Below are 24014 nucleotides of genomic sequence, written 5' to 3' on the forward strand. Positions count from 1 at the left end.
TTCATTACATAGCACTGGGTCCAGAATAGCCTGCTCCCTTGTGGGCTCCATGACAAGCTGTTCCAAAAAGCCATCCTGTAAGCATTCCATGAATTCCCTTTCTTTGGATCCACTGGCAACATTATTTGCCCAGTCCACCTGCATATTGAAGTCTCCCATGATCACTGTGACCTTGCCTTTCTGACATGCCTTCTCTATTTCCCAGTACATGTTGCGCCCCTGGTCCTGACCACTGTTAGGAGGTCTGTACATAACTCCCACTATGGTTTTTTTGCCTTTGTGGTTCCTCAATTCCACGCACACAGACTCCACATCATCCGACGATATGTCATTCAGCACCATAGATTTAATTTTGTTCTTAACTAACAAGGCAATGTTAGGTTTTGGTTAGTACACTGGATGGCAATAAAAGCAGTTAAAATGAACTGAAAAGAAGCTTAGACAAATGATAGGAGCAAGATTTATTTAATTTTGGACCGTATAGGAATGAATTGAAGCAGTTAATATGGAATCCAGAAAGAGGTTGCTAGAAAAGATTAGCAGAAGACAATAATTTGAGCTGAAATATTTTATGAATAAAGTTCATGATAGGCAAAAATTGTGCCTGCTAAAGACCTAAAGGAAAGAATCCATGAAGAAGCCAGGCAACAGACTGAACTGATAAATTAGTACTTTTCACCCACCTGTGTCCCTAAGATGTTGCTGTAATGTGGCAACTGTAAACTTTTCACTACTCGTTTGAGTATATGTGACAATAAAGCTAATTTAATTCAATTCATAAAAGAAACTGCTACCAATAAATTTGCAGTAGTGTCGGATGGGAAGTTGACGTCTGTATAGTGGTGATTAGAGATGTTCCAAAGGGAATAGCATTACTGAAAAGTGCCAAGTCAGTTGATCTGGCTAGAATGCATCTTAGGTGCTGAGAATAGCAAAGGCGTTGTTCGCAATCTTATTTCCTTTCATTATGTAGGCAGGAGTAGTGCCAGACAACTTGAGGATTCCTCATGTTCTGTAATGATTCAAGAAAGGGGGAGTATAGACCAGGAAACTTCATGTTAGAAGGCCTAAAATCGATGATTGGTAAATTAATGGAAGCTATTATTATGAGCAAAAGCTTTTATTTGGAAAAGCATGGATTAATCAAAGTGAGCTACGTTGGTTTGTTGAAGGTAAAATGTCTGACTAGCTTGTTTGAATCTTCAAGGTAACAGTATTGACCAAGCTTTACAGTGGAGGACCTTGTATATGGAATTTCTACATTCAACAGTGTCTCACAGAAGTTTTTTTAATAGATATTTTTATTGAACATTTAACATGTTTTTACAAACTTACAAAATAGTACATACAAATACAAACATCAATATACAATTAAATATTCAATAAATAATAACCAAAACCTAACAGACAAAAGAAGAGATTAAAAAGAGAAAACAAAACTCAACTAACTACTAATCTAACCTATAACTAACCAGAGTGTATAATAAAATACATTACTCGAGAAAAAAAGGATAACATAGTAATTAAATAGTAAAGTACATGCTCGGAATGAATTAACATCAAGTCATAATAAAACCCATATTCATGCGGGATTCCTTCCCCAAGGGCCCCCGGACCAGCCAGAACCGCCACCACAACTAGGTGAAAGCCCTTGACAAAATGGCCAAAATATTTGTATCTATATAATTCAGGAAGGGCTGCCATATTTTATAGAATAATTCAGTTTTTTGGTGCACCATATTTGTAAGGAAGTCAAGGGGAATACATTCCATAACCAACCTATACCAATTCGAAAGTTCTGGAGGGCCCTCAGCTACCCAGTTTACTAAGATAGTTTTCCTTGCACAAAAGGAGAGAATGGAAAATAATTTGTGCACATCCAGGGATGGCAAGCTCAAAGCCCAGGAGAAAAGATATGGATCTACTCTAATTTCCGCTCCCAAGATTTCTGTCAAAGCATTTGCTACTATGACTCAGTATTTGCGGATCTTATGACACGTCCATAAGCAGTGTGTGAGAGTGCCCACCTCTATTTTACATTTGGGACACATTGGAGATGCTCCTGCCCTAAATTTTGCCAATCGTTCCAGTGCTATATGAGTCCTATGGAGTATCTTTAACTGAATGGCTTGGGTTCTATTACAGATGGAGATTTTTCTGGCATTTTCCCAGATGTTGTCCCACATTTCTGTGGATATTTCCAACCCCAATTCCTGATCCCATGTTCTAAGCAAACGTTCCATGTCTTCCAAAACTTCATTATGTAATAAATGATAGAGCGTGCTGACTGAAGGTAAACCCATTGGCAACAACACTCTTCATTCCCTATCTGATTTATAAAGGCTATCTAATTACATGCTGAAAATGTGTTGCTGGAAAAGCGCTGCAGGTCAGGCAGCATCCAAGGAGCAGGAGAATCGACGTTTCGGGCATGAGCCCTGAAGAAGGGCTCATGCCCGAAACGTCGATTCTCCTGAAGAAGGGCATGAGCCCTGCTGCGCTTTTCCAGCAACACATTTTCAGCTCTGATCTCCAGCATCTGCAGTCCTCACTTTCTCCTATCTAATAATGTGGTCTTCTGTATGTAATCTCGAATTTGGAAGTATCGAAAGAGGTCTCCATTAGGTAGTCCAAATTTCTGGTGCAGCTGTTCAAAAGTCATCATGACCCCCTCATCAAACAGATCCCCTAAAACAGGAGATACCCCTGGACCTCCAGGATTTAAATGTGGCGTCTGTGAGCCCCGGTTGAAAACCCCATGCCCCCACTATAGGAGTATAAGGGGAGGTTTTATGTGAATTACCCTCGTTTTGCCGCATTATCTTCCAGGCTTTAATTGTATTTAATACTATAGGGTTTTTACAATGGTCCATAATGACTTTCATCTTATCTAAAATAAGAGGTTAATAAGAGGACACTTTACTTGAGAAGCCTCGATGTCCAGCCAGATTGGGTCTCATCTGACCCGCAATCAATCGGCTATGTAGTTTAGTAGAGAATTCAGCTGACACTTCCTAAAGTCTGAAAAGTCCAGGCCTCCCCTTGTTTGTAGCTGTAGCTTCTTTAACTTAATGAGGTGCCATCTATGATTCCAGATGAAAGAAACAAGCCAGCCGTATAATTGGCGAGGTGCCGGCCTCGGCAGCATCACTGGAAGCATTCTCATAGGGTATAAGAGACTGGGCAAGACATTCATTTTAATTAGAGCTATTCATCCTAGCCAAGAAATTGGAAGATCCCAAAGTTGAAGGTCCTGCCTTATCTTTTTCAGTAGATGCACAAAATTGACCAAATACTAGGGTGATAAAAATACCTAAATATAAAAAAGCCCTCCAGAGATCACCGAAAGGGAAAGTGAGATCCGTCCAATAAGTGGGACATACTAGCGAGACCACCCATCGGCATGGCCTCCGATTTTGAGAAATTAATTTTGTAATCTGCGAGTGCACTAAATAAATTAATAACTTGGATCAGGCGAGGCACGGACATCAAAGGATTACGAAGAAAAGTAGAACATCATTTGCATAAAGGGTAATTTTATGTTTACACGTGCCAACCCTCGGTGCTGTTATATTAGAGTCAGCCCGTATAGCTTCCACTAGTGGCTCAATTATTTAATGTGAATAGTAACAGTGAGGGAGGACATCCCTGACGGCAACCCCTACCCACACTGAAGCTATCCAAGCCTAAACCATTGGTGATTACGGCTTTGGGGTCATTATACAATGTTGAGACCCATTCAGCAAATACCTTTCCAACGCCAAACCTTTCCAGTATATAGAACAGGTATGACCATTCAACACTGTCAAATGCCTTCTCCACGTCCAACAAGACTACTATTCCTGGTATTCTTTCCTGATGACAGACTTGAATCGTATTCAAAACCCTTCCAATATTAATAGATGATCTACGGCCCTTGATAAACCCCGTCTGGTCCACTTTTATGATATATGGCAATACCCTCTCCAGCCTCAGTGCTAATGTTTTAGAAAGAATTTTAAAATCTACATTTAGCAAAGATATCGGTCTGTACGATGCGCAATCTTCTGGATCCTTTCCCTTTTTGAGAATGAGAGAAATATTCGCTTCTCTCAACAAAGGCGGGAGGCAACCCTTACTATATGAGTAGTTGTACATAAGTGGACCTGTAAACTCTTTGTAGAATTCAACCTGAAATCCATCTGGGCCAGGTTCTTTCTCACTCTGAAACTGCCTGATTGTGTAGTACTTCCTGGGTTGTTAGGGGAGCATTCAGGACCAACACCTATTCTGGGGTTAAATCCAAAAAGACCAGGCTTTTAAAAAGGGACTCCATCTTCCTGGCTCTATCTTCACAATCCTGCGATTTATACAAATCAAAGTAAAACTTTCCGAAGATTGTGTTGATCCTTTGTGATTGTGAGTCAGAGTACCAGCACTTTCCCTGATGGATGTGATAGCTTGAGGGGCCTTTTTTCCCTTACGAGAAACGCTAGGTATCTACCAGGCTTATCGCCATATTATTTGCTTTACAAATAATATTTTTCTCTTTGCCATTTGGATGAGCGCGGTATTCAGGGCTGTCCTAAGGGCCGTAATCCTTTGTAATTTAGCAACAGAGGGCCTAACAATGTATGCTGTCTCAGCTGCCTTTATGCGAGCCTCGAGTAGACGCTGTCGTTCTCCCTTTTGTTTTTTTATGGGTCGCCGAGTACAAAATGATCAGATCGCGTGCATAAGCGTTAATGGTCTCCCACATCATCGGGTTACTAGCCGTACCTGAATTAATTTCCAAAAAAGTTTAGAATTCTTGAGAGAAATATTTGACAAATTTACTATCCTTCATTAAGAAAGAATCCATACGCCAATGTCGGTGGGGGGGGGTCTCATTGTTCCTAGTCTAGATTTCCATATACACTGCAGCATGATCAGAAATTATTATATTACCTATTTTGCAGGATAGTATGGAATTCAAAAAGGTCGAGGGGGCAAAAAACATATCAATTCTATTGTGGCATTTATGTGGATTAGAATAAAAAGAAATCTACAGAAGTTTTTTTAAGATTGAAGGCAGTAAATCCAAGGATAAAGTGGTGCTACAGATACAGAATTGGTTCACTGACCAGAAGCAGAGGGTCAGTATGAATAAGGTGTTTGTTAGAGTGTTGGTTTATATTCGTGTTGTCTCAGTCTGTTTCTAGTTCCATTACTCTTCAAATTTTATGAATGACTAACACAATGATGAGGGAGTTGCACTATAAAATTTACAGAATATAAGAAAGTTGACAAGTTGAGGATAGCTATAAGTTTCAGGTGGATAGACAGGATGTTAAAAAGGGCAGAGAAATGTGGCAAATGGGAGTCAGCGGGCAAGTGTGAATATGTGCACATGAGGAGGACAAAAAAGAATAAGAGTAGACTATAAATTGTATAATTTTATCAGGTGTAAATGAAACAGAGGATTGTGAATTCATATGCAAATAGCCCTCAAAGACAAGTTGACAAAATGGTTTAAAAATTGCTTTTAAAAATTGATGGTTTGAAACAACAAGTACTTTGTATGATTTCCTGGACATTACGAATTATCTTTGTCTGGAAGAATATCCCATGAGTCCACATTATCTAAGAATATATGTAAGAATGTGGACTGCAGCGATTCAAGAAGGCAGCTTATCACCAGCGCAATTAGGGATGGGCAATAAATGTTGGCCAGCCTGTCATGCCCACATCCCACAAGCAAATAAAAAATAGTCAATGTTAGTTGTAAAATATGTATTCATGTATTGACGAGGGGTGGGGTTTGTTCTCAGCGTAGCAATATATGATTCTAGTAAGCACAATACACACCATTTTTGTCAGTATCTACTAAGATAAAGGACATCTTGTATACTTTTGTCTGTCTTTTTAAAATATAAGCTTTCTGTTGTGGGAATGGAGGAAAATCAAAACCAGGCAATTAGAAATAATTGATTTAATGCCCTGAAAATAACTAAAGCCAGTTAATCCAGTCACCTTTTTCTTTCTTCATATTTCTAAAATTTGAAATTTTTACACCTCTACTGCAACCTTACGATTGTAAAATTTGCTTTTTTCTGCATTTCAAATATTATGAGCGGGACCAGAATCACTACAAATCTGTCAGCAACCAGTGCTTTTCTTTCAGGTGTTCTTCGTGGATCATGGGTTTAATGAGGTGGTTGACAAGACTAAGTTGTACAAGTTAGATGCAAGGTTTTCTACCTTGTCCTTTCAAGCTGCAAAATGCAAACTAGCAGGTAAGGAAAACTTACTTTGTCTTGATGAAAGCGAGTTTACAGTTTCTCTCTATGTGTAATGTACACTTTTGAGCCAAAATTTAAAATCGGCTTTTCTTGAATATTCACTTCAGATATTATTTTTAACAATCTAGTCATTATGCATCATACAATAACTTGGAGGTAGAGGTTAATATAGTCATAAGAATACGCCTACTCTGCTATTCAGTAATATCAGTAATATCTGATCTTGACCTCAGATCAACTTTCCTGCCTGTTGCTCAGAACCCTTGGCTCCCACGTAGTTCAGGAAGCTTTCTAGGTCAACATTGACTTGATTAAATTAATCTGTCTTTGACATTCTCTGAGATAGCGATTTCCAAAGATTCACAAACCTCTGAGAATAATCGAACATAGAGCAGTACAGTACAGGCCCTTCAGCCCATGGTGATGTGCTGAGCTTTTATCTTAATCTAAAATCAACCTAACCGACACACCTCAATTTACTGCCGGCCATGTGCTTGTCCAGCAGTCGCTTAAATGTTCCCAATGTCTGTGACTCTACTGTCACTGCTGGCAATGCATTCCACGTACCCACCATTCTGCATAAAAAACCTACTTCTGACATTTACCCTGTACCTTCCTCCAATCACCTTAAAATTATGACCCCTCATCACAGCCATTTCTGCCCTGGGGAAAAGTCTCTGGCTGTCAACTCTATCTACACTTCCCATTATCTTGTACACCTCTATCAAGTCATCTTTCTTCCTTTCTCTCTCCAGTGTGAAAAGTCCTAGCTCATTCAATCTCTCATCATAAGATGAGCCTTCCAGTCCAGGCAGCATCCTGGTAAATCTCCTCTGCACCCTTTTTAAAGTGTCTACATCCTTCCTATAATGAGGCAACCAGAACTGAACACAGTATTCCAAGTGGGTTCTCACCAGGGTGTTAACTGCAGCAAAACCTCGTGGATTTCAAACTCAGTCCCACTGTTAATGAAAGCCAAAATGTCATCTTAACAACCTTATCAACTTGGGTGGCAACTTTGCGGGATCTTTAGATGTGGACCCTGTTGTTCCTCCAACTGCCAGGAATCCTATCTTTAACCCTGTGTTCAGCATTCAAATTCGACCTTTCAAATGAATCACTTCGCATTTATCCAGGTTGAAATCCATCTACCACTTCTCAGCCCAGCTCTGCATCCTGTCAACGTCTTATTGTAGCCTGCAGCAGCCCTCGACACTATCTACAATTGCACCAACCTTTGTATAATCGGCAAACTTACTAACCCACCCTTCCACTTCTTCATCTGAGTCATTTATAAAAACTGCAAAGATAAGAGGCCCAAGAACAGATTCCTGTAGGACACCACTGGTCACTGGCCTCCAGGCAGAATACTTTCCATCCACTATCACTCGCTGTTTTCTTTCGGCCAGCCAATTCTGGATCCAGACAGCCAAATTTCCTTATATCCCATACCTCCTAACTTTCTGAATGAACCTACCTGGGGAACCTTACCAAATACCTTGCTGAAATCCATGTACACCGCATTCACTGCTCGACCCTCATCACCTTGTCTTGTCACATGCTCAAAGAAATCAATAAGGCTTCTGAGGCATGACCTGCCCCCTCAAAGCCATGCTGACTCTCGTTAATGAAACTGTTTTTCCAAATAGTCTTAAATTCAATTTCATCTCTATCTCAAATGGGCAAACGTCTGTTGTATACGTATTCTGCCTTTTCACGATTTCCCCAGGAGGGGAAATACCCTGTCAGCATTTTTTCTGTCAAGTCCAATCAAAATCACGTGTTTCAATAAGATCACCTCTTGGCCTTAATTGGCTGATCATAAGCAATTCCAAATTTAAATATTTGATTTCTGGATAGCTTGATTAAGGCTACTTCAGCTGTTCCAAATTTACTATAAAAGGGGAAAAAAATGTCCTTTTGTATGCACTGAAGTCAGTGTGGATAGTTATGTGGGGTAAGGGGCACAGTGGGTGGGAGGGCGAGGGTTGAAGTGAGACTGACTTCTCTCTGAAGGGCTTATGCCCGAAATGTCGACTCTCCTTGTCCTCAGATGCTGCTTGACCTGCTGTGCTTTTCCAGCACCACATTTTTTGACTCTGACTCACCTATCTGCAGTCCTCGTTTTCTCCTTCTCTTGGACCTAGGTCAATGATGTGATAATAAATTGAATGCTAATTATGAAAACAAAAACGACCTGTTTCTAACTAAAAGCTGTTGGGTTTTTTTGGCCTTACAAATAATGTTCAACTTGCAAATGCAAATAATGACTTGCCCAAATGGAGATCCACTGAATATTTAGTTTAGCCTTCATAGTCTACTACATGTGTCCTTGGCACTCCAACCTTCATTGTCTAGCCATTGCCATACGCCCATCCTGTTATCTGCAATAACACTTTGTTTCCATATGCTGTCATGAAGTTTTACTATGTGCAGTCTTTCCAAATTCTTCCAACTTTTTCTAAGTTATTGATGCGGACTTCTGGTTCGCATTTATCTCTCTTAATATCCTTTAGGATTTTACTTTGTTGGTGAGATTCTTAACTATTCCTACATGGCTCACCAACATTTGTCCATGCTATCCAAATTTAAGTTGTTTATCCATGTTATCAACCAAGAAAACAACCAACAGCAACAGATCGTATAGACCTTATAGAGGCTTATGAAATCAGGAGGGACATGTTTGAGGCCCCTTTCAGTCATGGCTTGTTCTGGCTTTCTGCTTCCCTGAAATAACTTCGCTTGTGACTGAAGAGACCAGTGCTGGAGTGACAGTCCTGGTTGCAGAGGTCACATCTGTACGTGGTCATTGATCTGCTGGAACTGCTGCACTCCTTCCTGCGTGCCCGCTTGTCTGCTGCAGTGCTCATCAGCTGCTTTTCCCCTGTTTTGAGGTGTTGGTTCAGGGCGCTTCACCATCTCGTGCGGTCAGCTGCAAGCTGTCCCTAGGAGTCTGAAACAATATCAAGCGCCTTCATGTCCTTCTTGCAGATATCTTTGTAGTGCAGCTGGGGGCGCTCAGTGGGTCTCTTCCCAGATGCAAGCTGAACCTAGAGGATATCCTTTGGGATCCGGCCGTCCTCCATGCGGTAGACGTGACCCAATCAATGAAGTCTCTGCTGCCTGAACAAGAGTGTACACACTGGGAAGGCCAGTGTGAGATAGGACCGCTGCGTTGGGCACTCTGTCTTGCCAGGATATGCCCAGGATACTCCTCAAGTAGAAGGTGTTCAGTCTTGTCTCCTTTCTGGCATACGTGGTCCACATTTCATTGCCGTACAGCAGGTGTTGTAGACTGACACTTTTGTCTTCACTGTCAGCTTAGGATTTATCCATTATCAAGTTGTGAAGCGAGCAAGAGTTAAGGCTGCTTTCTCAATTCTCTTGTCGATCTCTGTGTCCAAGGAGAGGATATCAGTGATGGTAGAGCCAAGGTAAATAAACTGATGGATGACATTGAGTTCGTAGTCATCAATGGTGATAACTGGCAGTGCCTCTGTGTCCTGTCTTCGGATGCTCGTCATCTTCAGACTGATAATCAGCCCAAAATCCTTGCAGGTGTGGGAGAGGTGGTCTGTCAGTAACTGGAATTCCTGCTGGGTGTGTGTTGCAACTGCAGCATCCTCAGCAAACAGCAAGTCCGTGATGGGTGCCGCATATACTTTTGCCTTGGCTCTAAGGCAGGCCAAGTTGAAGAGCCTGCTGTCTGATCTAGTGCATAGGTAAACCCCCTCCGAGTGGTACCAAAGGTTTGTTTCAGGAGCACAGCAAAAAAAAATCCCAAAGAATGCAGGAGCGAGGACGCAGCCTTGATTGACCCTGCAGCGGATGTTGAAGAGCTAAGAAGAACTATGGTTGAAATGCACTGTCCCTTCATGTTATTGTGGAAGGATTTGATTATGCTCAGCAGTTTCGGTGTGCAGCCGATCTTCAGGGGAACCTTGAAAAGGCCGTTTCTGCTGACCAGGTCAAACGCCTTGGTAAGGTTGATGAAAGCGACACACAGGTATTTTCTGTTCTCTGCACTTCTCCTGCAGTTGGCGAATGGAGAAGATCATGTCTAATGTTGACCTTTAGCTCGGAAGCCACACTGTGACTCTGGGTATTCACGTTCTGCCAGTTTCTGTAGGCAAGTCAAGATGACCTGAGCAAAGAGTTTGCTGACAGTGTTGAGGAGAGAGATGCCTCTGTAATTGTTGCAGTCGCTTCTCTCGCCCTTGTTCTTGAGAGGGCAATGATCTTGGCATCCCTAATGGCCTACGGAACAGCTCCTTGCCAGCACTGATAGAAGACTTCATGCAATGGGAGCAGGAAGCTAGTCTTGCAGCACTTGATCAGATCAGGAGGAAACCCATCACTACCTGGGGCCTTGCCTGAAGCCAAGCTGTCACTGGCCTTGCTGAGCTCTTCTACTGAGCTGCACTGGCTCGTCCGTGGTTGGCAAGCACGTGATGGCATCAAGTGCTGAAGTGGACATGGTGTACTCTCTGGAGTGGAGATCATAGTTCAACCCATCTCTCCATCTGCTGGCCTTTGTCTGTGATTACTTCCCCAGGTTCAGCAGACTGCCAGGCTTTGCGCTAACCAGTACTAGACACAGCTAAGTGAGGAAATTCAGTCAGCCGCGATAATGGGGAACATTAGGGGAATGCACAAAGGTATTAAGAAGGCAGTAGGACCCACTCAGAGCAAGACAGCCCCCCCTCAAATCCTCTACGGGGGCAGTAATCACATGAGGGACATGGATAGGTGTGAATAGCCAAGGCCTTTTCCAAGGATAGGGGAGTCCAAAATTAAAGGGCATAGGCTTAAGGTGAGAAGGGAGCTAAAATTTAAAAGGGAGCTAAGGGGCAAATTTTTCACAGAGGGTGGTGTCTGTTTGGATTGAGCTGCCACAGGAAGTGGTGGAAGCAGATACAATAACAGCACTTAAAGGCATCTGGTTGGGTACATGAGTAGGAAGGGTTTAGAGGGATATAGTCCAAATGCTGGCAAATGGTTCTAGATGATTAGATTAGATTACTTAGTGTGGAAACAGGCCCGCCGAAGCGCAACCCACCCAGACCCATTCCCCTACATTTACCCCTTCACCTAACACTACGGACAATTTAGCATGGCCAATTCACCTAACCTGCACATTTTTGGACTGTGGGAGGATGAGGTTAGGATAACTGGTCGGCGCAGACAAATTGGACCAAAAGGTCTGTTTCTGCACTTTATAACACTATGACATGCTAATTCTTAGTTGCAGGTAGCTATGGTGTTGCACATTTTCTGGAGCCACCTCACTGCCATAGTTGGAAAATGATCTTTAAAGAGATGTAAGCTTCAGATTCAAGAACGCATGTGGCATATATAGCCACCTTTGATTCTCAGGGTATGGATGAAATCATTGGGTATCAGTCATCTGAAGGAAACAATTATTTACCCAATTTTTGCACAAAAAGTATTTTTCCTCTCCAAACTGCCTCATATCTCTCCACCTCCGAGGCTTCCAGCCTCATTCCTGATGAAGGGCTCCTGCCCGAAACATCGATTTTCCTGCTCCGCGGATGCTGCTTGACCTGCAGTGCTTTGCCAGTACCACACTAATCTTGACTCATAATATTTAATCTTAGTTTCTTTATTAATCAGCATTCGAACAATGGCCACATCTCCTCATCTGTAGAATCATAATATCTGCATGAACAAATAACAACAAAGGTGATTTCATCATGATTGAGGAAACTTTGGTAGTCTGTTATCCTGTCTGCACTAGAATACACAATATTTAATCGAACCTGCTAACTACATGATGGCCTGATGTTCATCCATTTTTGGACAGCAAACAGTTTCTGGCATGTATACTAGCTCCCCACGTAGAAAAGATGCTACCTATTGTCAACAGCAAAGTTTGCATTTGACACCAATGTCATGGGAAGAAGTGGCCTGATTAGAGACTGGCAGAGGCTTTTAGAATTGAGGCAACTTCAGCAATGCTGAGACAAATATATCATTGGACGTATCAATAGTTGTAGAACCAATAACTGGAAAACCTTACTAACGTTTGCCTGTTGCTGATTATCAATTGAGCAAATAGATTTGGTGATTTCAATGCATGCATATTGTACATAAAATAATTCTGCAGATCACATTAAAGTTCAGTCAATTTATCACCCATTTTTGCTTTCTGTAATGCCATAAGCTGTCATGAATTTTCTAAATCCTTGGGCGGTGTGCAAGTAATCAATATCTCATTGTTAAAATGCAAAGCATGAGTCATATAGGAAATTGTTAAATTACAGCTCAAAGCTGTTGCCTTTGCAAGTGAGGCTACTAAACCTGAAAAGCAGCATGATCTTCAGCAAATTCTGATGCTGGGATTTTGTGGTACTGCACTTCAAATCTATCATCAAGTGGTATGAACTGCAGCATGTTTTATGATTGCTTCAATCAACAGGAGCTAAATATGAATGTTAGAATTTAAGTCTAATCTGAAAGTTTGGCTATTTTGGCATTAACTCTGCTTGAATATACTTTCTCTTTCTGTCTTTTGTCCCTGCCTGCTGCATAAATATTCACTCAAACTTAGATGCACCCACACATGATTTAATATGAAAACTAAATTCATTTTTGAACAGGGTATGACGTTGACTGGGGTACGCAATGAAGTATATGTCCCTGAGGTGAACAGTTAGCTAGATTAAAACATTTCATTCATTGTTATGGAATGTCTATAAATGTGAGCGATCTAGCCCTTTGTAATCTTTGTAATCTTGCGGACATACTTGCAGAATGTAAACAACACTGATGGTTTAAGATGGAGTTATTTGTGTTTTAGGTCTTGAAACATTCTGCAAAGAGCCATGTGTATTAGAAACCTTTGAATTTCTGGCCAGTGGAAAGATTCTGCTGATGGAAATTTTAGAGAGAAGTGAGGTCCCACTTGTTCTTCTGTACGACACTTCAGGAGATGATGATTTTAACATCAATTCTGCATGTTTGAAGGCTTTGCATGACAAGACACTTGAGCTGAATTTGAAGGTAAATTCTTTTGAGGTTCTCGATAAGATAGCTGGGTACTTTTTGTCAGCAGATGTATGATCCTTTGAAGATTCTTTATCTGAACTAGGACAACCAGAATGCTAAGACACTCAGTTTAAAAATGCAGTATTCCATTAATTACACCCTGTTTTGTTAGCTGCAGTGATTTTTGTTTTAACTCATTAGCATGCTAATTCTTTTTATTCTGAATTTTTAAATGTATTATGCTAAAGAATGGTTAATTGTTCTAAATTCACAATTTTCTTCCTTTCACCAAGCCTATCTCTCCCTTTTATCGCCTTTTTCTTTCCCTTTTCTCTCTCTTTTACTGCTCCCCTCTCTCCTTTTCCCCATTCCCCCCCCACCCCTTCTTTTTGGCCTCCTCTCTAACCCTGGTGCTCTGCCTCCCTCCCTTTTGCCATGCCATTCTCCATCTCATGCCTTCCTCCTCCCATATACCCTTCCCAATACTCTGACCTGCTCTCTTTCTGTCCTTCCTTCTCCTTTTCCAATGAGGACCCATCCCACACCTCACTATAGCACTGTTTTATTCGTTTTGCATTACATGCTAGATTTTTGAACTAAAGGAATGTGAACTTACAAACTCTCACAGTAGAGGAGTTTAATTACCAAAGTGAAACTGATTATCAAGAACAAAATTGGTGAGAATAATGTCATTACGGCATGAAGAACAGCAAAATTTTGGTAACTGTGCAGATGAACGTAAAAATTCATTAGTGAATTTGAACTTTTATATTATGGACTGAATATTTTATTTTGTAATTTGAAAATGTACCTGTGCTGCAGGAAAATGGTGTGTACCTGAATGTAGTGGTTACAAATGTCTGTTCGGATGGGACCATCTTCTGTCAAGTGCCCTCAAAAGGGTGGACCCAGCTCAATGCCTTATTGGAAAAAGTTGAGCACTATTTCAGCTATCGGGTATGTTTTTCTCTTAATCCTTATGTTTACGAAATTCATGTAGATTTATGTAAATGAGCAATTCCTGAATCACTGCAGTGAATGCAATATTCAAGTTTTTGATGCAATGCTGGATCTCACAGGCCTTAAACATTAATTAACGAGTCAGCGGGGAATTTACTTTGACTTTACTGTATTTTTATTGATTTAAAATTCTTTATTTCTAACTCTCACCTCCAATTCCTTTTCGAACTGACCATCTCACCCTGGCTCTAAATGACTCTTGTTCACTGTATCTGTTTTCTTCAGTGTAAATGTTTTTGTTTCATTCTCTGTTCTTGCATGTTGTTACTAATGTACACCATTTCCAACTACTTTTTTCTCTAAGTACGTGAGTCAGCAAGATGGTAATTGATAAGAGCAGTTGTGACAATAATGATGGAGTTAGATGGAGGAAGATTAGCTGGGGCTGGGTTGATGAACATCATTGTAAGAGGATATTGTGGTAGCTCTCTGGCAGGCGGAGTCTGTACTACATGGGGTCTATGCTTAGTAGCAGTGTGTGGAAGGAGATGAAACCTAAAACCAGTCAAGCACAAGAGAAACATGTTTAAATACTTGGGAATTTTAAAATTTCAGAGCATCAAGTGTGATTTAGTCTGAAACTACTGGAGGTGATATTTACAAACAACTAAATGAATGGTAGGAAGAAGGAAAGAAGTGAAGAAGGTTTTGAACCCTGAAGGACAAGTATTTGATGCATTTTAGATTAGATTAGATTACTTACAGTGTGGAAACAGGCCCTTCGGCCCAACAAGTCCACACCACCCCGCCGAAGCGCAACCCACCCATACCTCTACATTTTACCCCTTACCTAACACGACGGGCAATTTACCATGGCCAATTCACCTGACCTGCACATCTTTTTGGATTGTGGGAGGAATCCGGAGCACCCAGAGGGAACCCACGCGGACACGGGGAGAACGTGCAAACTCCACACAGTCAGTCGTCTAGGCGGGAATTGAACCCGGGTCTCTGACGCTGTGAGGCAGCAGTGCTAACCACTGTGCCACCGTGCCGCCCACACTAGGATGGTGGAAAAAAGGGTAGCAGTTAGAGCGAAAAGAGAGAAGGGACTCCTAGAAATTAGGGCTGGGGCAGCTGATGTATTCTAAAACCGTTTGGTGAAAAATTGGTGTATGCTGGGTACTTTTGTTACCCCTGCCAATTTGCAATCACATATGAACCGGAATAGTTGAAGTGCATGTCACAGTCTACTAATCCTGAATACCAAAATAAAATTGCTGGAGAATCTCAGTAGGTCTGGCAGCATCTGGCAAGAGAGAAAGCAAAGTCAACATTTTAGGGCCCAGTGACCCTTTCCCAGAACTGATCGTAGCTAGGAAAAGGTGGTATTTGTACGGAAGACTTGGGGTGGGGGGGAGGGGTAGGGGTTGAATGATAGGTGGAGATGGAGGTGAAGATGCAGCCCAGAGAGAGAACGGCAGTAGGGCATTCAAAGAACTGGATAATGGTGAGCTGGGGAGAAAGAAGAGCTACTCATGGACACTATCAGTGGGTGAAAATGGGTTGGCTGTGCTGAAGGCACAGGGTGAGGGTATGGGTAAAGGTATTCTTCACCCTAAAATTATTGAACTCAATATTGAGACCTGAAGGCTGCAGGGTCCCCAAGCAGAAAATGAGATGGTTTTCTACCAGCTTGCGCTAAACCTTGCTGGAACACTTCAGCAGGTCTAAGACAGAAATATTGGCTAGAGAAGATGCTAGTGTGTACATGGGGCCGGCAAGCAGATACACGGTCATTTTTGCAGTCAGAACATAGGTGTTCTGCAAAGCAGTTATCTCGTCTGCATTTCGTCAATGCAATGTAGAGGAGACCCCATTGTGAGCAGCACTAAAACATAGACTAGATTGAGTGAAATGAAGGGAAGTTGCTGCTTTACCTGGAAGGTGCCTGGTCCTTAGATAGCGAGAAGGGAGAAAATAAACTGGCAGGTATCATACTTTCTGCGATTGCATGGGAAGGGATGTGGCGAAGTGTTGGGAGTGGAGGAGGAATGGATCAGGGTGTTCCAGAGGGAATGGTCCTTTGATTAGGCTGACAAGGGAAGGAATATATGTCTGGTGATGGTGGAAATGACGGCTTGTGATCCTTTCGGATGTGGGATGGAAAGTGTGGATCTGGAGGACACTTTCAGTGTAGTGGAAAGGAAGAGAAAGAGTGAGGGCAGAAGTGCACAACATGGATTGGGTATAGCAGAGGGCCCTGTCAACCATGGTGGTGGGGATCCCTTGATGAAAAAGATGGATGTTTCTGCAGCCCGCTGTAGAAGGTTTCATAATCAGAACAGGTGCAATAGAGATGGAGAAACTAGGAAAGTGGAATGGAGTCTTTACAGGAAGCATGGTATGAGGATATATAGTTCAGGTAACTGAGGGAGTATGTGGCTGTTTAATGGATATTGGTGGCTAGTCTACCTCCAAAAGATGAGCCAGATATGACATACTACTCTCAAATCCATGCTCATTCTCTTTGAGCTCATACTTGTGCTGATGCTCAGTTACTATTTATTGTAAAGATCCCAATGATTTCCCTCCCATGCCTGATAGAGATAGTTGACTGCAGTTAACTGACTCCCTGCCTGCTTTAAATTGTGGAATGACATTTGCAATTTTGTAATCCAAAGGCAAATCCTGATGTAGAGAGCTTTGGAAATTATGCCTGGTTCCGCAATTTCATTATCTATTTCAAAACTCTTGGATGTAAGCATTAGGTTTTGGAGAATTGTCTACCCTCAAGTTCCATTATTCTCTCCATTATTTATTTTGATGTAATTATTTATTAAATCCATTGAGTTCCTCTCAAGGTTAGGTTCCCTTGTATTTTGTCCCTTTCTTGTAATGTGGAAATCAATACAAGGCACACACTTAACCAGTCTGCTATTTCTTTTATTGTCCATTGTAATCTTGCTATATCTGTTTCAATGGAATACATATTCCTCCCTTTCTCAAGGCTTCTCCTCTTAGCTTTGATATTGCCTCATTTTTCTCCAAATAAAATGCTTTCTTTAGTTTTCTAATTACTTTATATAGCTGTTCTGCCCAGCAGTGTCTCCTGTGCACTTGAGCTTTCTACCTCATTTAATCACTTAAGTGCATTAGACAATTTTAGGGGTGTGCGTTGGTTTTATTTTCATGAAAAAAACTAATTTGAATATTTGTTATTACTTGTAGATTTATCTTTTTAACAATCCAGCCTAGTTTATGGTGATAAATCCATGTCCCCTTGGCAATTGTAAATTCAATTTAAACTTTAGTTTGTCACTAATCCTACTCCTTCTCAAATCTAATATCAAATTCCATATCGTGGTCCCCACTAGCAAGATGTTCCCTAGCTGTTAAATTATTAATTACTTCTGCCCATTATTCATCACTAAATCTAGCTTGATTTAGTTTATTGTGAATCAGTTGATTGCACAGTGCTTACGAGAGGAATAGGTTAATACATTATCATGATTTACTGTATCTGTGCTTTGAGTGCGTGCATGTTTTTTTAATAAAGTTAGTATTTCTTTTAATAAAGTTAGTATTTCTTTTGGCAGGGAATGGAGTGAACTTTCCTACTCAGTCATATTCATTGGGTTGTGTTTGCTTGCCAACTTTGGGGTACTTTTGCTGATTTGCATTCTCCCCAGAGCTGACTTAGATTTTCGTGGTTGGACTAAATGTATCATATATTTCCACTTCTAGGTGGATACCAAACATGACTCATTCAGATTAGGATTTACCTCAAATATGTTTAAGCCATATCTCTTGGTGGGAATCTTGCTCTGTCATCTTTGACTTTTCCATTCCTAGAACATGTATTGCATTATTAATTGCATTGCTTTTATTGATGAGGAAAGGAAGAAATAATAATGCAATTTATATTTTGTGCAGTGTATGAAACATACTGATTCAGTCAGACCATGCCACGATAAGAGTCCTTCATCTTTGATTGCCCATTATCAGGTCAGATGCTAGAAGGATATAAATAATAGCCCAGACTTACTCATTGTGTATGCTCTCTTTTCAGATTTGAATTGCTGTAGTGCCCAATTGTATTTTCACTTTAACTGTGAAACTACTTCCCAGTGTTTTGGCCAGGACTGGCCCACTTCATTTTCTCAACAAGTTTGCACATGAAGCACTGGACACAAAGCAGCAAAGTCACTCAATACTCAGAAGAAAGTAATAAATTGACAGATTTGGCCAGGCCACTCAGAATGCAGTGAACTTATTTCAGAATGATATATTCTCTAGTTACACAAGCCAATTTTAATCAAGTAAATATTTCAGATTTACACTCAAATGTTGCAGTTCATTTTGCAAAAACTAATAATTACCAATACTTCTGATAACCAAATATATCTTGGCCTTCAAACAATGTTGTTTTGCAAACACACAATTGCCATTTTAAGGGCAGACAAAATAAACAAAACACTCTGAATCTCAACAGAAAAGATTTTGAAATCCAAGTTTTTGCCTTTTTTTAACCATTTTTTAAAACTGATTAAACAAATCACCCAATAACGTAGCTTCCCCCACTTTTCCTAATCCACACTGTTTAGAAACGGAGTAGGAAACAGCTAATTGGCTTTTCAGAAATACAAGTGTAATTAGTTTGTTAATTGTTTAATCTAAATTAAACAAAGAGAACACAGCCCCTATATCGGATCCGATACCCCAAAGTATTTTATAAACAGTAGGCTATTTCTGAAGCAGACTCACTGTTGTCTATGCAAAAACACTAGATAGTTTGTGCTCTGCCATGTTTCACTAATAGAAAATAAGTACAAGATAAATGCACTCATTTTTGGTTCAGGGAGAAATTTTGGCCAGGCCACCAGTAAAGTTCCTGCCCTTTATATTCTGAGCATGTAATTGAGCCCTCAGATTTAATGTTTCATCTGAAGGATATCTGTTCCAACAATGCATTTCAGTAGTGCATTCAGGAACGCAGCTCACCACTTTTCATAATCAAGTAGGGATGGTCAATTAATACTGACTCAGCCAGTGAAGCCCTCATGAATGAAAAGACAATTGTGTTTAAATCTATAATGCAGTTTGAATCTATGATATTTTTGTTTGAGAGGAGTGTGCTACCAAATGGGTCAGATAGATAGCCCACCTCGATCACTTTTGATACCTGAACATTTAAAAGCCATATAAAGTCTTATTAACCTGTACTCTATAAGAGTGCAGCTCGAAGAACACTCAGAAAGTAGCCCACTTGATTAGCACCCATCCTCCACCTTAAATCACTTCACAACTGGCACAACAGGTCTACAATAATGGACCACATACAGTATGTACTGTATCACCCTCACTCAAATCATCAACAACTTTTAATTTTGTGACCTTTGCTGCCCAAGAAGGACAAAGGTTTCAAACACACGAGAAAACCTCTAAAGAGCATCCTGGTGCTGGCTTTTTAAGTGCATACTTGCTTCCTCCTCCTGACTAAAAATTTCCCAGCTGCTGGGCTGTACCAATTTTCACCAACATTATTTGTATAACAATCTGCAAATTTCCAAAACTCACTCCCCTTCCACTCCATCATTTACATGTAACTTTCTAACAGGAAAACAGGCCTCCAGATAGTTTTCTGTCTTCCTCCTAGAAGATATTTGATTTGTGTCTTCTGCCCAGACACTGGTAATTAAAATACATCCCAGAAACTGTTTTCCCATTCTGGATGTTAGTATTCCTCATCTTCACGTTTCTCATTTTCATTTAAGCCATCCTGGTTTAACTTGGGCTGGACAATGATACTAACCATTTTTTTATTATTGGACTCTACACAGTTGCCTCTTAAAGCTTTTGAAGACGCTGAGTATTTTGGGTAAAATATGCATGAAATCAGTTGGAGAAGAAAGTTTGAGCAAGTGAGCAGTGCATATTAATTTAGTAGGCCTGTTCTATAAAAAGGCACAGGTTTTCTTGAGGGAATGTTCTGTCCATTTTCATGTTTTTGAGTGTTCCCTTTTTAATCTTGTAATTTATAAATGGTGGGGCAGTGTAGAATGAGTTAGTGAATTCATCTTATGATTTGCACTGTAAAGTAACATTTTCAAGATTCAAATAGTTGTACACGATCACTAATTAATTGTGTTAAGTGTAACCTTTGTTTAATTTCAGCAAATCACATCGGACTATTTTGTCTCATTACCTTTCTGTGGTAAGCGCTGTTTAGCGCGATGGCGAGGGAAATGGGCACGCGTAGAGGTAAGTGTCCACCAACTGAAATGAATCCAGGTCTGATTTTCTTGGCTATTTTTATCTTTTATCATTAGCAGGGAAGATAGTATTTTTCCCAGTTATCTTTCCTTTTTCTATAAAATCTCTCTCATCCTGGGGTGCAGCACCAAAGCACTATGTTTTCCATTAGATTGTCACCTTTCAGATGAAGTTCAATTTAGTTAAATGTGAGATGCTGGAAAGGCAAATTGGAGCAGGACTTGTACACTTAATGGTAAGGTCCTGGGGAGAATCACTGAACAGAGAGACCTTGGAGTGCAGGTTCATAGTTCCTTGAAAGTGGAGTCGCTGGTAGATAGGATAGTGAAGAAGGCGTTTGGTATGCTTTCCTTTATTGGTCAGAGCATTGAGTACAAGAGTTGAGAGGTCATGTTGTGGCTATACAGGACATTGGTTAGGCCACTTTTGGAATATTGCATACAATTCTTGTCTCCCTGCTACAGGAAAGATGTTGTGAAACTTGAAAGGGTTCAGAAAAATTTACAAGGATGTTGCCAGGGTTGGACGATTTGAAGTATAAGGAGAGGTTGAATAAGCTGGGGCTGTTTTCCCTGGAGCTTTGAAGGCTGAGGGATGACCTTGTAGGGGTTTGTAAAATCATGAGGGGCATGGATAAGATAAATAGACCAAGTCTTTTCCCTGGGGTGGGTGAGTCCAGAACTCTTGGGGATAGGTTTAGGGTGAGAGGGGAAAAGATATAAAAGGGACCTATGGGGCAGCTTTTTCAAACAGAGGGTGATACGTGTATACAATGAGCTGCTAGAGGAAATGGTGGAGCCTGGTACAATCACAGCATTTTAAAGGTATCTGGATGAGTGCATGAATAGGAAGGGTTTGGAGGGGTATGGGCCAGGTGCTGGCAAGTGGGACCAGATTAGGTGAGATATCTGTTTGGCATGGACGGGTTGGATCAAAGAGTCTGTTTCCGTGCTGTACATCTGTATGACTCTTTGAATGTTCCTAAATTATCTGTCACTTCCATTTTGCTAGACTGCTGGACTGTCTTAACCTGTGGTCAATGGCTCAAGAGCTCTGCTCTATTTTTTGTCATCATTGCTTTCCCCGTAGAATACCAGTGATTTTCATCCTCTCCTCACTACCCTGATTCAGGAATCTAACCAAAAATGTACTCAAATTTTTTAACCATACAAGTCCTCCTTACTAACATCTAAGGGCTCCTGTGAAAATTGGGGGAACTGCCTCATAGATTAGTCAAACACTACTGAGGTGGAGACTTCAATCTTCATCACCAAGAGTGGCTCAGCAGCATCACTACTGATCAAACTGGTTAAGTCCTAAAGGGGAGTAGTTCAAAGAATCAACAAAAGGTAAAAAGATACTTGACCTCATCATTACTTATCTCCCTGCAACAGATACATCTGTCCATGACGGTATGAGGTAGGAATGACCACCATATAGTCCTTATGGATATGAAGTCTTTTCAACACATTGAGGATGCATTCCATTGTGTTGTGTAGGACTGCTGATGTGCTGAATGGGATAGACTAAAACAGATCTAGCAACTTAAGACAGGGCACCCATGAGGCACTGTGGGCTATCAGCAGCAAAATTGTACTCAACGTAATCTGCAACCCGAGTTAATATTTCGGGTTGAGTGACCCTTCCACAAATGCTGCCGGATCTGCTGCACTTTTCTGGCAATCTCTGCTTTTGTTTCTGATTTATTGCATCTGTACTTCTTCTGGTGTTTGTAATCTGCAACCCTGTGGACTGACCTATCCCCAACTCTCATTACCATCAAGCCAGGGTATCTACCCTCGTTTGATGAAGATTGCAGGAGGATATTCCTGGAACTCCCTATCAATATTGTGAGTGTACCTGCACCAAATGGATTGCAGTGATTCAAGAAGACAGCTCACCATCACCTGCTCAAGGACAACAATGGCTCAGCTAGTGAAGCCCAAATCCCATGAGTTTTTTTTTTAAAAAGTTGGCTTTCTTTCTATTGACACTAGAGAGTAGTACGGTGCTTAGTATAGTGTTGTTTGTGAGTGATGTACGTGAGTTTAAATTCCAAATATCTTGTGCCACCAGTAAGTGTTGTCAAGTTGAGGACCAGGCAGTTCTGTCTGAAAAGAAAAATCAGAGGGCCTTTTATCCTGATAGTGAAGAAATATTTCGTAGTACATGCCTGCTGACAAAACTGTATCTTCCATAAAATTAATGATAACATGACAGTGAAATAGGCTGGAAGAAATGAGTGACAAACTTATGTTCCAATGTTCTGAAATAATGAAGGGATGTTGCCATCTATGGAACCATGTCCTAACAACAGTGAAGAAGTTGAACTCAGTGGAAGCAAAGTTTTAAGTTGGAAGAAAACCGTTCCCAACTTTGGAGTATACAGAACGCTGCTCCTCGATGTGACAGTTGAAACAGCTGATAGTCAAAGAGTACAAAATTCAAGAATAATCTTACATACTTGTATTACAGAAATTACAGTGATCTGGATGTATTAAATAGATTGTTTAAAACTTCATAACGATTGTACAGCATTTAATATGCGACATGTTTCTGTTGATATTCTTAATAATTTAAATGCCTTTTTTTTAAGATTACCAATGTACATGGGACAAGAGTTGTGGACATTCTGTTCTTAGATACTGGAATAGTTGCATCTATTGCAGTGTCAGAGCTAAGGGAAATTCCATCTCCACTTCTTCATGATTTTGTATCCATTCCACCGCAGGTAATGGTGATTATATGAAGCACTTTTTCTACCATTACAATGTATTAATAAAGTGCATACAGCATAGCAAAAGCCATAAATTCAGCCCAACGTGTCTGTACAAGCTTCGCCCCACTTCCAATCTGCTTCACCTAACCCTATCAATGTATCCTTTTATATTCTGAAAAAAGATCACTGGACCCAAAACGTTAACTCTGATTTCCCTCCACAGATGCTGCCAGACCGGCTGAGCTTTTCCAGCAATTTCTGCTTTTTGTTTCTGATTTCCAGCATCCACAGTTCTTTTGGTTTCTAATGTCTTCTTTTTCCTTCTTTAATATCTTGGTTCCCCTTCAGACAGCTTATGTTGTTTGTAATAAACCATTCCTGTCCTAACATTCTAACCACTCTGAGTAAACAAATTTCTCCTTCATTCTTAATTGTATTGATCACTAACTGTTTTAGAATCATGACCACTGGTTCTGGTCTCAGAAGTGGGAAATATTTCCTATGTAAAGTTCATGAAAACTTTTCATAATCTTCAAGGTTGCCTGTAAATCATTTCTGGAGAAAAGAGACCCAATATGTTCAGCCCTTCCTGATGGGGAATAATCCTTCAGATCTGAATTTTCAGTTAATATTTTCACCATCCCAAGTAACTCGATAACCTTTTTATGATGTGGAGACCTGAAATACACACAACACTCTACAAATGTCTAGTCAAGGTTCAATATCCATTAACATCACTTCTCTGATATTCAATTTTTTATCTATATAAATGAATCTGTATGTTTGGATTT

The 24014-nt window shown here is 40.6% G+C and overlaps 1 protein-coding gene across 2 annotated transcripts in view; it reads left to right on the forward strand.

Moving 5' to 3' along the window:
- The window catches only part of LOC122564384 (tudor domain-containing protein 7-like), a 123672-nt gene that overhangs the window by 80425 nt on the left and 19233 nt on the right, over positions 1-24014 (forward strand). For both annotated transcript variants that reach the window (XM_043719169.1, XM_043719178.1), the window contains exons 9-13: positions 6143-6254; positions 13081-13283; positions 14091-14225; positions 20406-20492; positions 23101-23235. In XM_043719169.1, the coding sequence (XP_043575104.1) occupies positions 6143-6254; positions 13081-13283; positions 14091-14225; positions 20406-20492; positions 23101-23235 (672 nt within the window). The remainder of the gene's footprint in view (positions 1-6142; positions 6255-13080; positions 13284-14090; positions 14226-20405; positions 20493-23100; positions 23236-24014) is intronic.

Source organism: Chiloscyllium plagiosum, chromosome 2 (assembly GCF_004010195.1).
Source record: "Chiloscyllium plagiosum isolate BGI_BamShark_2017 chromosome 2, ASM401019v2, whole genome shotgun sequence".
NCBI classification, from domain to species: domain Eukaryota; kingdom Metazoa; phylum Chordata; class Chondrichthyes; order Orectolobiformes; family Hemiscylliidae; genus Chiloscyllium; species Chiloscyllium plagiosum.